Here is a 13,073-nt window from a genome sequence, read left to right as displayed (position 1 = left end):
TATAAAGAATGCAAAAGTAAGTGATTTGCAAACACGGACCTCTGGGCACACCAGAAGTGCAAGCACTGAAGATCTTGTTTGTGAACACAGCAGTAATATTTAGTTAGTTGGGATTACAATGCCCCGGGGTGAAAATTATGTAACCAGTTAGTCATAAATTCTTTTGACCGATTACAAGTAATTAACCAGATATTAATTAAAACTTATAATTCTCAATTACTGTATTATTTTATTTTTACTTCAGTTTTGTTTATTTCATTAACAAAGAGTATGATGATTGCTTCGATAAATAAAGACGTGAACAAAAACCGAATGAAAGCAAGAATATTTGTAAAATGTCAAAATGTTCACTATGTTCATGTGATTATTTTCATTACAATATTTGGCTTCAAGTTTAAGTTAAAGGAATAGTTCTATTGTCTTCAAAGTTTGTTTACAAGAATTGTTAACGTGGCAAAAATCTGTTCGGACGGCACACTACACTAAAGTTACTCAGGACGTGTGAGTCCATTGTACATAACACAGCTAATATGTCATATTTTACTATGCGTGAGATATTGGGAAGTAACTCTGAAATATGATTTAGTCTGACCTCCATGATTTTTAGGCGTATGTTACCCCGCCCCCCCCCCCCCCCCCCCCCATTTTTATTTTCATCCTCTAACTTTGTATAATAATATATCTTTCTCTGAACAGAAATGTATATGCATGTTTCTTGTCCTAATTACCATACATTATAATGGTACGGACCATTTAACTTATTTTAAAATCCATGTGGAAATTATGCTGACAGCCTCGACTTTATCCGTGGAATACTAGTACTGTTTGGTAGTTTATTTTACGCAATTGATATAGAGCCTGACTGGGAACTTTCAACATCAAATAGAATTTTGAATATTACGACCCCATTTTTTAAAACACATGCAATACAGCCACGACAGTATTTCTTTACTACAAATAACCCGACCAATCGGTTTCAGATTTTCTAATCGGTTAGCATTTTTGTTTCAACCGAGTAATTGGTTAACCGGCTAATCCTTGTTATCCGTAGTATTTAGCATATATAAATATATTTAAACCAACCAAACTTTGGATACATACCGTCCCATATGAACGACAACTCGTACAGGCAAGAATTACGAAAATCCGGAATAAAGATTGTTAAATTTTCTTTTGAAAATTACAACTTCTCAGGGCGAAGGTCATTCAAGTGAGCAATGTGGCCCATGGACATCTTGTTTTATGGGGTTTTTTTTATCTATAGACCACCCTTGAATGTACGTGTTAGATAAGATATATGTACAGTGTACATGTAATAAAGCACATTTACTTTTAAATGAATGTTTAAGTACTTTTAAATGAAAAGTTATCTTTATCAGATTCTGTAATAATGGATCACATGCGCTGTGCATTTTCCCCAACGTTTTCTCTCTTTATTGAATTCATTGCGCTAAAGTTTATGGACAGTATAAAGGCGTATCATCAACTCCCTCAGATTTTTAAAATCATCTATCACCTTATGAAAGTCCATTTCATTTACATGAAAGGCAAATATAACGAACAATGATTAATCTCATAACTCCTATAAGCAATAAAAAATAGAAAGTTGGGCAAACACGGACCCAGGGACACACCACAGGTGGGATCAGGTGCCTAGGGGGAGTAAGCATCCCCGGTCGACAGGTCATACCCGTTGTGAGTCCTATATCCTGATCAGGTAAACGGAGTTATTCGTAGTCAAACAAAATGCCAAGAATGGCCTTAACTATCGGTATGAAACACGTCAGACAATATTTTACCCAATGATAGGTTGTATTGGCAAACCAGATCGTTATATCGACCATATAATTTGCAAAATGCTAATTTTAAACGAATATTTTTAATTGGGTATCATATTTTTCATAAATTCATCTAGAAACTATCGTTTATTTTGAACTGAGTGTTATATTTACATTCCAAATGGTCAGTTTTGTGTAATACGTCTTGTAACATTTATTGTTACTTACATTGAAACGACGGGGTCGCGACGATAAATATTTGGGACTCGAAGTTTCTCGTGAATTTCGCAGAAATTCTTCAAATGGGTTAGAAAGGTTTAGAGTGCTGTTGAAAATTAATGAAGATGTATATATACGTGTACATGTCCTAGTAAAATGTTTCTTTCATCATGTTAAAGACTAATTTATTACCAATGTCGAGTAGAAATTGATAGTGCTTGGACTCTGGGGTGGGATCTTCAGATACTCGAAAGTTTGATGATTCTGGAATATTTGTCTGCAGAAATGTTGACAAAGATTTTTTCACCATATCAATTTTGGGATGTTTGTCAACTGCGAATTTCTGTTCTCTTTGTCCAGTTGACCTCCTATCTGTAATGGATGGCACCTCTTTGTGATCTGTTTGAAAATGAACATATGTAATTATTAAAAATAATGAACAACTGCACCATGCAAGGTGAAGATAACGAACAGTGATCAATCTCATAACTCCTACAAGCAATACAAAATAGATGGTTGGGCAAACACGGACCCCTGGACACACCAGAGATGGAATCAGGTGCCTAGGAGGAGTAAGCATCCCCTAATGGTAATTATACATTATGATGAGATATGCATCGTTAAATTTATCACAAACACACACACACACACACACACACACACACACACACACACACACACACACACACATATATATATATATATATATATATATATGTAGTGGGATAAATCTCCGATATAATCTTCTAGAGGGTCCTCACGGAGCTACATAAATTGATGATCAGATGGAGTTCAATCACATAACATTTATTTCTCTACAGGCTGTTTCGTAAGGGGATGGTTTCCCCTCACTCGTCGGGAAAAAAATGACATTTAACGAAAACATCCGCATGGCTGAGTATATGTTACACAGAAACATACTGGATAGTTGCTAAGTATGATTACACGCAGGATTGAGTAAATAAAAATTTATGAGAATGACGGCTAGTGCTGACAACTTCTGAACGGTTATTCAATGAAGATTTTTCGGGATAACATATTATTCATTCCCATAAATTTCTATTTACTCAATCCTGCGTGTAATCATGCTTAGCAACTATCCATTATGTTTCTGTGTAACATATACTCAGCCATGCGGATGTTTTTCGTTTGATGTCATTTTTCTCCCGACGAGTGAGGGGAAACCATCCCCTTACGAAACAGCCTGTAGAGAAATAAATGTTATGTGATTGAACTCCATCTGATCATCAATTTATATATATATATATATATATATATATATATATATATATATATATATATATTAGATTTCATAGCACTTGGGACTAGTGATACTTTTAATTAAATGTAACTATATTCATTATAAGTGTAATGCTTAAATTAAGCAAAAATTGTTATGGACAATAATTTGTCAGCCTGTGGAGTTTTGACAAGTGTTCCTAAGAGACTTCAAGTCAAGTCCATTCTGTTTTGTGTGAGACACATATTGTAGTGTATTATTAACTAATGATTAGGTATTTCCACCTTTCTGCGGAAAGTCCTATTCTGTTTATTATTAGGGCTTTCCACCTTTCCACCTTTCTGTGGAAAATCCTATTCATATTGTTGTTTATTATTGTTTGTCTTCTTCTCTTTCCACCTCAAGAAGCTTTTGACGTCTTAAGACTTAACGAAAAACAAAGTTGTCCATCCTATTCGACATCGTGAAAGATGCTCAAATTTGACCCCGCGTAATTGAACTTTGACCCTTAACTTGACGCAAAAACCGTAGTTATCAATTCTTTTCAGAAGCCGTAAATAGATGGGACGTGGGATTTTCATTCAATTTTTCAGCTGATTAAGATGAAAAGACCGGCTTTTCCTTTTGACGGTTCGTTGATTCTTAAAGGTAGTTAATGCCCCCGAAAATTTGCGATATTGACATAAAGATTTACGACTCTTTAGGTATTAGTCGTAGAAGCACGGAACCAACTGGAACGGGTTTGGTGACCTTTAATCTTGAAAAGTAGGACAAGATCAAAAGTCATCCAAAATGGCGAAGAAATGGCACTTTTCGTAACGTCACCTGTTTACGAGATGTCCTGGTGATGAGCCGTGCAGAAGTGTCGACAACCCAAAGGACACGCGCGTTCCAATTCGAGACGGTGAAATCCGATCTACCACCAAATTAGGGCGACCCGCGTTAGAAATCTGGTTATCGCTACTCGTACTAAACCGAAAGTTGTAGAGACATGAAACTTTCGCTAATGAATTCACAGTAAAACTCTCTTGCAGAGAGAAGTTAACCAAAGGGAACCGAAGCCCCTTAAGCAGAGTTATTACCCCTTAAAGGCAGGTAATGGCCCCGAAAGTTTGCAATATCGACGGAAACCTTTACGACTCCTAAAATATCAGTCGTAGAAATAAGGAACCAACTGGAACGGGTTTGGTGACCTTGACCTTTTAACGTGCATCACGATCAAAGGTCATCAACAAAGCGAAGAAATGACTTACTGGATATGCCAGAGGTGGGATCAGGTGCCTAGGAGGAATAAGCAAAGAGACTCGTTGTGATACATGAGGGATCAAGACCATGTGAATGACACTACATTGATACCAAACTTAACCCAGCAGATTATGTATCAAGAGGACTTTCTGCAGATGGGATCATACAGCATGACTACTGAATTAAAAATCTTGATTTTTTTATGGGATCCAGCAGAAGAATGGCCAAGAACACCAACAGGAATACTGGAAGGAACGACAGATGTTGATCTAGAAGTTAAGGCATGTGTTAGAGCTGTAGTAGCCAATATACAAAAACCAAGTGATGACATGGAGAGTGTTGAAAAACTCCTCAATTATCATTCGTCCTGGTATACCCTAAGGAAAAGTGTAGCATGGATTCTGAAGATACGCAAAGAACTGTTACGTCTTATCCAACAAAGAAATTACATGAGTGGTGATGATAAATCATCCGACGTCAATGTCTGTTCTACACAATCCAACATGAGACATAGTTCAATTCAAGACTTGACAGAAGCGGAAACTGCTATTTCGTTTTATTTTCAACATCAAACATTCGCTGATGAACTGCAAACACTTGCAGATTAACATTCATATCTGAAACGAAGCAGTTGTATATGGAAACTTGACCAGGCTTTGGATAAATACGATGGACTTCACAGAGCCAGTATGCCAGCGGAAAGTAAACATCCAATAATACCCCAAAGTAATCATCATGTTTCATCTTTGATTCTTAGACAGATTCATAGCAACCTGAAACACAGTGACAGAAATCATGCCCTAGCAGCACTAAGAGAGAGGTGTTGGCTTATTCATGCACATTTAACCATTCGGAAGCTTCTATCGAAGTGCACCGTATGTAGTCATCTAGGCTTAAAAGGAGAACAAAAGATGGCTAGTTTACCAGAAGATCGTTTGATTCCCAATGAACCTCCATTTACAAGAATTAGTGTAGATTGCTTTTGACAATTCGAAGTAAAGCAAAAGCGAAGTCATGTCAAGCGCTATGGAGTTGTATTTCCATGTTTAGCTTGTCGTGCTGTGTACATTGAAGTTGCAGAATCATTGACCACTGATTCTTAAATTAATGCAATGCGTCGTTTTATTACACGCCGAGGTCAAGTCATCAAATTGCATTCAAATAATGGGATAAACTTTGTGGGAGCTGAGCGTGAGCTTGGAAGAGCTATCAGATACAGGATTCTTTGCTTCATAGAAATGTTGACTGGGAGTTTAATCCTCCCGCTGGATCTATTAGAAAAGTGATTAATAGTGTCCTGAGAGAGCAAGGTTTGAATGACGAAGGGCTCCATACTCTCGTGTGCGAGATTGCATCAATCCATCACGAAATGTTCAGATCAGCCAGGAGACTGTGAAGCATTGACGCCAAATCACTTTCTTCTGATGAAAACTAAACCAAGCTTACCACAATGCGTCTTTGTGAAGACCGATAATTACTGTAGAAGGCAATGGAAACAAATTCAGTATATGGTAAACCTTTTCTGGAATCGTTGGGTGCGGAAATTCTACTTTAACTTCAACGACAGAAATGGTGCGATGTGAAAAGAAACATGAAAGCTGGTGACATTGTTCTGATAGTGGATTCCAGTGCTCTTAAAAATTTCTAGTCTATGGGAGTTGTTCAAGAAACTATTCCGGATGGTACAGGTTTTGTGCGTCAAGTGAAAGCTGAAACCCAACCAAACACTTTAATTCGTCCAAAATGCGAATTATGCCTTATCCTTGAATGCATTAAAAACATTATTGATAGAATTCGTTGCATATATGCATTTGCTTGGGTGTATATTCAATATTCGTGCATGCATTTTGACATAAGTACATTTTATTACTTATTCCGTTCGTTACGAAGTGACTATATATTCAATTTCAATTATTATGCACTAGTTGTAATTGTGTCGAATTGCCCTCCACAAATAGGGGGCTGGGTTGTAGCAGCCAATTTCGACATTTAAATTTTTGCGCCAATATGTACACGTTATTTACGTGTTACGTCATAGTTTTAAGAGCACATATATTTTGTGTATGCACGAGTTCGCTGGAAAAAATATGGGTATGTTCTCGTTTCGCTGAACATTGTACTGAACTGCTGTTTCCTAGAGAAACCACTTATTCAGTAAGACAATGATGAACCTTAGCACATTTCATACATTTGTTGGAAAACATGTATTTATTTGAATTGATACACCATATGATACGATACTGCATTATTGTAAATAATGGCATTTATGTAATTTGTGATACATGTGTGCGAACCCATTCTCTATCTACATTGTAGATGTGATTATTGTAACAGTCTGTTTTTAAGGTCATTTTGTGTTTTTAACCAGCTCAAGTTTCTGATGTATTGTCCAATCATATCGTAAGGGCATATCACGTGATAGCGTCAGTTCTGAAATTGAATTGTTACAAGGAGGAATTTAGGAGTTTTAGTGAGTTACCCTGTTTTATGAATAAGTGTGTTCTTCAAGAGAAATAACGGAAACAATCAGTAAAGGAGGTTTTTTTTTTCAAATTCTGATTTGGAAACAAAAAGAAAGTTCATCTTGTTTTATCGCGTATTCCCAGGACAAGACACGCTCCGTCTAATCTGAGAAGATGGCCATGGGCGTATATGTTATCGGTCACTCATATATTCGTATATATCGGCTAAGATGCGATTGTTTTTTCGGATTTCAAACATTTCGGTTGAGCATCACTGAAGAGACATTATCTGTCGAAATGCGCATCTGCTGCATCAAAATTGGTACCGTATAAGTTTTACATTATGACCCCTTGGTCAAGGCATCTGCTGGTGGACTGTTAGTCGCCGATGGTCCTTACAAGCCCAGTAGCTAAGTACTTCGTTACTAGCTTGAAAATACGGATGTATATTTAATTGCTGTTATGAAATTTAGAAATTCATTTCAAAATTAAGGATTATCTCCCTCATGCATAGCTCTTATCCTTAGACGAATTTGACTCCACTTTTTTGGCACGCTGTTTTTGGCTATAATAGCTCTAAAACTTCATAGTTATTTTGGATTTCAAACATTTCGGTTGAGCATCACTGAAGAGACATTATTTGTCGAAATGTGCATCGGCTGCATCAAAAGTGGTACCGTATAAGTTTTACATGTATAGCTTAAAACTTGATTGCAACTCGTTTAATTCGAATTTCATAACACAGAGAGGTTTAACCTTTCCACGGCTGTCTCGGACCTCGGAATTTTTTTTTAACCTCAACAACCCTCCAAGATTGTGCTTCGTTCAAATGGGTGGAAATGACCTATGCCAAACAAATCCAGAAAAAAGTGTGCACAGACATTATCTCGTATGCACAATATCTAAAAGAGGGGATAGGTGTGCGAACAGTTATTATAGGCCAGTTGCTACGATGACAGCCCTGGTCATCTCGTCTATCTTACAACGATGACGTAAAAACAGAAGACAACTTGCAGCAAACTGAAATTGCGAAGCTCGAAGGAATCCACTTCTGGTCGCACCTTGGTTTTTGGGCAAACCTAACCTACCTTTGAAAAGATGGGGTGCACATTGACGCTAAATGATCGCACTTGAAAAAATATATGCATAGTATTAGGATAGCTGTCCTTCAGCATTCCAAAAAAGCATGTCACTTTTTTACACGTCTTTACTAAGTTTATCGTATGTTTATATTATACTCTTAGTGAGTCAAACATGCTGAAATTTGGAATTCTAAGTTTTCTGTTTTGTTTTGCAGCAATTTAGTAGACGTGCAAGTCATTGCATCATCTTGAGAAATTCGTGCAGAGTGTACGAACACTTGCAAGTTGTTTTACTATCATATTCAACGTCTTGTATTAATCTCGAGGTGATTAAATACAGTCAGGACATGATAACCCATATTTCCGACACTAAGAATATAGCTATAGTACCCAGTTATCACACGCAATGTAGTGGGTTACTAATCTTATAAGAAATTGTGCAGTAGTGATGTGCATAATATTGAATTTTGTTTAGTACACAGAGTAGTGCGATTTGTAAGTCGCACATAAAGCTGGTGGGTTTTTTTATTATTCACACACGGAGTAGTGTGTTTATTAGTCCCAATGGTCATGCGGAGTAGTCAGTATACTTTTATTCACACGCAGAACAGTATATTTCTTATTCACGTCCTTAGTAGTGTGTTTCTTATTCACTTGCAGAGTAGTGTTTGTTATTCACACGCAGAGTAGTGTATTTTGTTAATCACACACAGAGTAGTGTGTTTGTTAGTCATACGCAGAGTGGTATGTTTGTTAGTCACATACAGAGTAGAATGTTTGTTAGTCACATACAGAGTAGAATGTTTCTTAGTCACATACAGAGTAGAATGTTTCTTAGTCACATGCAGAGTAGTGTGCTTTTTATGTACACGCAGAGTAGTGTGGTTTGTTAGTCATAAGCTGAATAGTGCGCTTCGGATTCACATGCAGAGTAGTATTTTTTCTCTCTCGTGTAGAGCAGTGTGTTTTTCTGATTTTTTTAAAAGTTTTTTTTTGTTTTGACAGATATTGGGGCTATTATTGATGATGATTACGTCTTGTTCATGTAACATATGTCCACCGGAAGTGCCGACCGAAAAACCGGAAGTTGTTTCAAACATGGGTATTTTTCTCGAAAGTTAAAAGTATGATTAGTTGAGAATTATAAAAGTGTAGAATGGAATATTTATTCGATTCTATCTCGACAGGAAGTAGTATAACGGAAGACCTACTCATTACTAGTAATGAGTTTCTAGTTAAGGTCTTCCGTTCCAGATGGAAGACCTTCTAGTGATTCTACTGTTTATTATGTCTCCGAACACAAAGTGTCGGAGACATATTGTTTTTGCTCCGTTTCTTATTATGTCTCCGAACACAAAGTGTCGGAGACATATTGTTTTTGCTCCGTTTTTTATTATTCTTATTTTCTTCTTCTTCTTCTTCTTATTCTTCTTATTATTCCTCTTCTTTCCTGAGAAATTAGTCCGCTCGATTGTATGAAAGTGGTTCGACAGATCCACTTCAAACTTTGTGAACTGATAGGGGGTCATGAGGAGGGGTGCAATCAACTTTCGAAATTTTCACAATCGCCACCGTTTCAAAATGGCGGCCAAAAACGTCAAAAAGTCAAGGTTGTCGGATTTCAACCAAATTCTATTTCTAGGATTATTTAGTGACCCCAAGTCCATTTCCACCATCATTTTTTTTAAACTGTCATTTTCAAAATGGCCGCCATATACCAAAATATTTGAAAATGTTAAAATTTCTACAACATTTGGGTTCTGGGGTCAATTGAGCGTCCACAGTTCATTTCTAGCATCAGTATTTCCTTCCAATCAATTTTAAAATGTTTCAAAATGGCCGTCATTGAAGAAAATGGCGGCCAAACTTCAAATCCGTCGGATTTCAACCTAATTTACTCTCTAGGTTTGATGGAGGATTCTGAGTGCATATCTGGCATCACAAACCATTTCTGACATTGTGAGGTGTTCGGAGACATTTGTGTTGGCATCCCAACACAGTTATAGCTCGTTATTCTTATTATTATTTTCTTCTTATTTTTCCTCTTCTTTAGTGAGAAATTTTATGAACATGCTTCGACTGATCCACTTCAAACTTTGTGAGCTGATAGGGGGTCATTAGGAGGGGTGCAATCAACTTTTCAAATTTTCAAAATGGCCGCCGTTTCAAAATGGAGGCTAAAAAACGTCTAAAAATCAAGGTTGTCGGATTTCAACCAAATTCTATTTCTAGGGTAATTTGGTGACCCCGAGTGCATTTCCACCATCAAAATTTGTTTTTGAGACGCCATTTTCAAAATGGCCGCCATATACCGACATATTTGAAAGTGTTAAAATCTTTAAAACATTTGGGTTCTGGGGTAAATGGAGGGTCCAAAGTTCATTTCTAGCTTCAGTATTTCCTTTCAATCTATTTTCAGATGTTTCAAAATGGCCGCCATTGAAGAAAATGGCAGCCAAAAATTCTAGTCCGTCGGATTTCAACCAAATTTAGTTTGTAGGGTTTTTTGAGGATCCTGGGTGCATATCTGGCATCAAAAACCATTTATGGCATGGGCAGGTGTTCGGAGAAGTTTGTGTTGGCATCCCAACACAGTTATAGCTCGTTATTATTATTATTTTCCCCTTTCGTCTCCGAGACGTTAAAGGATGAATTTTCATGAAACTTTTACAGATTATGGAGAACGATGGTACCTCCAGGTACTTTCTTCATTTTTTCAAAATTTACTTCCGGTTGCAAGATATGTCTAATTTCCGTCTTTTTAGAAGAGATTTTGTCCAGCGTTTATCTCAGAAACGGTAAAAAATAGAGTCATCAAATTTTCAGAGTTAATATATCTTACTTTGTAGGCGAGCAGTAGGGGGTTAAGAATGTCGGCTGTTACTTCCGGTCGTCACTGGAAGTGATTAAATGAATCATAAATTTCAAACTTTTTCTTTCAAATTGAAACCTATATCAATTTACTAGGTCTCGTTCTAATTCTCAAAAAAAATTTGACCCCACCGGAAGTTGAATCTCCAACTTCCGGTTATATCAAAGAAAGACTATTCATTCTCTCATTTTTCAGTGCCATAAATCTCGGCCATGAAACAAGTTAATAAGTTGAGTTTTACATATATTATAGTCACTGTAAATGTCTAGATTAACCTCAAATATTTTTGTAAAATTCACTTCCGGTCGTTAGATATGATGTGGACAAATTCAGACTTTGTTTCCCTAATATTTCCGGAACGAGTATAGATATACACTTGAAGCTTGAAGGGTTTTAGACTAGCGAAAGTCCATCTCAAATATTTTTTGTATGTGAACGTACGTCAACTCCGGTTTCAACAAGATGAGGGATTTTCTTGCCAATCATGAAGATGATAGAGACTTGTAGTACCCTTAGACACGAACTTTCATTTTTACAAAATCTACTTCCGTTCGTAAGATATGTCCGATTTCTATTTTTCAAAAAAATCATCTTGTCCTGGGGTAATCTCAAAAACGATTAAAGAGGAACAAATGAAACCTTCAGCTATTATAGATCTCTCTATTGTATAGTGCATGGCCATTAATTTGTTTTTCGTTATCACTTCCAGTCGTAACTGGAAGTGATTGAAAGAATCACTAATTTCAAACGTTTTCTTTTAAATTGAAACCTACACTGGCTTATTAAGTCCCTTTTAAAGTATTCAAAGAATGTTCACCCTGTCGGTAGTCAAAACGGTTACTTCCGGTTTCTCGATAAAATACTCTGATACCTTTCGTCTTTGTGCCCCCATAAATCTCGTTTATATTTCAAGTGTTTGATATGATTTTCAAATATCTTAAGAAAAATATCAACATCTAGAGTTAAGACAATTTTATTTTTCAACATTCACTCCCGGTCGGTAGTAAGTAACTACGTTTTCTTTCTTTAGTCTGCTTCTTTTTCCTGAGAACTCTTTCAAATAGAGACGTGAAACTTTCAGCGAATAAAGACAATAGAGAGTCGCTGTGGTTTATGGGAAAACACATCTGAATATTACTTCCGGCTGTCACCGGAAGTTACGAGAAATGGGTGAAAACTTCATTAACACACCTCTCATGTCTTGAAAAGGCACATTATCTGATACATTTGAATGATTCTCGTAAGAACAGAAAGCTGTGTGCCTCGTGCGCGTGTTTGCGGGTGCAACGCTTTCTTTCATTTCTTGGTACTGAAATGACCATATTGAACGTACTACATGTAATTAAAGGCTAAAATAAAATGATTCTTTGCTATAGGTTTACATTGACATCACCTTTGAATTTGGGGGGGGGGGGGGGGCATATGTAACGGTCCCCGTTACATTTAGAACTAGTTACATTTGTAATACAACTTCAGTTTTTAAATTTTCTATTAGTATAGGTTTTATAATTGAAATATCGATTGAGTAACACAGTGCTTATATCCTGAGATATAATACATGTACACCTAAACATAAAATGTGACAAAACATTAATGAATATACGAGTATTTACATGTAGTAACACATACATGTGGTATTTGATACATGTATCAAACCATATACATTTATTACACCGATTTGATGATAATATAATCAGTAAGGATACCTTTCAAATTTGAATACGTGAGGCTAAGCACATTTCTCTCAAAATCTGTATCGAAATCCTCGTCTGTCATGAACTTTATCTTGCAACCAACATAGGCAGAATGGAAAGCAGATTTTATCGTTCCATCTTTTTCAGTTCGTTTGCTCATAATAACAATTCCTTTGAATAATAATAATAATAATAATAATAACAACAATCATCATCATCATAACAATAATGGTGATATCACGATGATGATGATTATAATAATATCAAACGATTAACTCGCAACGCGACAAACTCGCTCCAGATTACACATTTACTTTATTTGTTCTTCACCAGTTTAAAAATAACAGCGTCCATTCAAAATGCTCTGGAAAAATGTTGTCGTCACTGCGTCACTTTATTGAGAATAAAAATTGATAAGATAAATTGTTTGGAAAATACAAAGTACATTTTGTATAATCAGAGAAGTCTTTTCATTCCTTCG

General features: G+C 36.3%; 1 protein-coding gene across 2 annotated transcripts in view; it reads right to left on the bottom strand.

The window, feature by feature from the left end:
* Positions 1 to 13,073, bottom strand: part of LOC125675357 (uncharacterized) — a 240,366-nt gene that overhangs the window by 103,966 nt on the left and 123,327 nt on the right. Inside the window, exons 7-8 of one of the 2 annotated variants that reach the window (XM_048912969.2) lie at positions 12,605 to 12,763; positions 2,190 to 2,396 (exon numbers count right to left, since the gene is read on the bottom strand). In XM_048912969.2, the coding sequence (XP_048768926.2) occupies positions 2,190 to 2,396; positions 12,605 to 12,763 (366 nt within the window). The remainder of the gene's footprint in view (positions 1 to 2,189; positions 2,397 to 12,604; positions 12,764 to 13,073) is intronic. The other variant, XM_048912970.2, reaches the window with a different exon arrangement.

This window comes from Ostrea edulis, chromosome 3 (genome assembly GCF_947568905.1).
Source record: "Ostrea edulis chromosome 3, xbOstEdul1.1, whole genome shotgun sequence".
Lineage (NCBI taxonomy): Eukaryota > Metazoa > Mollusca > Bivalvia > Ostreida > Ostreidae > Ostrea > Ostrea edulis.
This window is presented reverse-complemented; position numbering and strand designations above follow the sequence as displayed.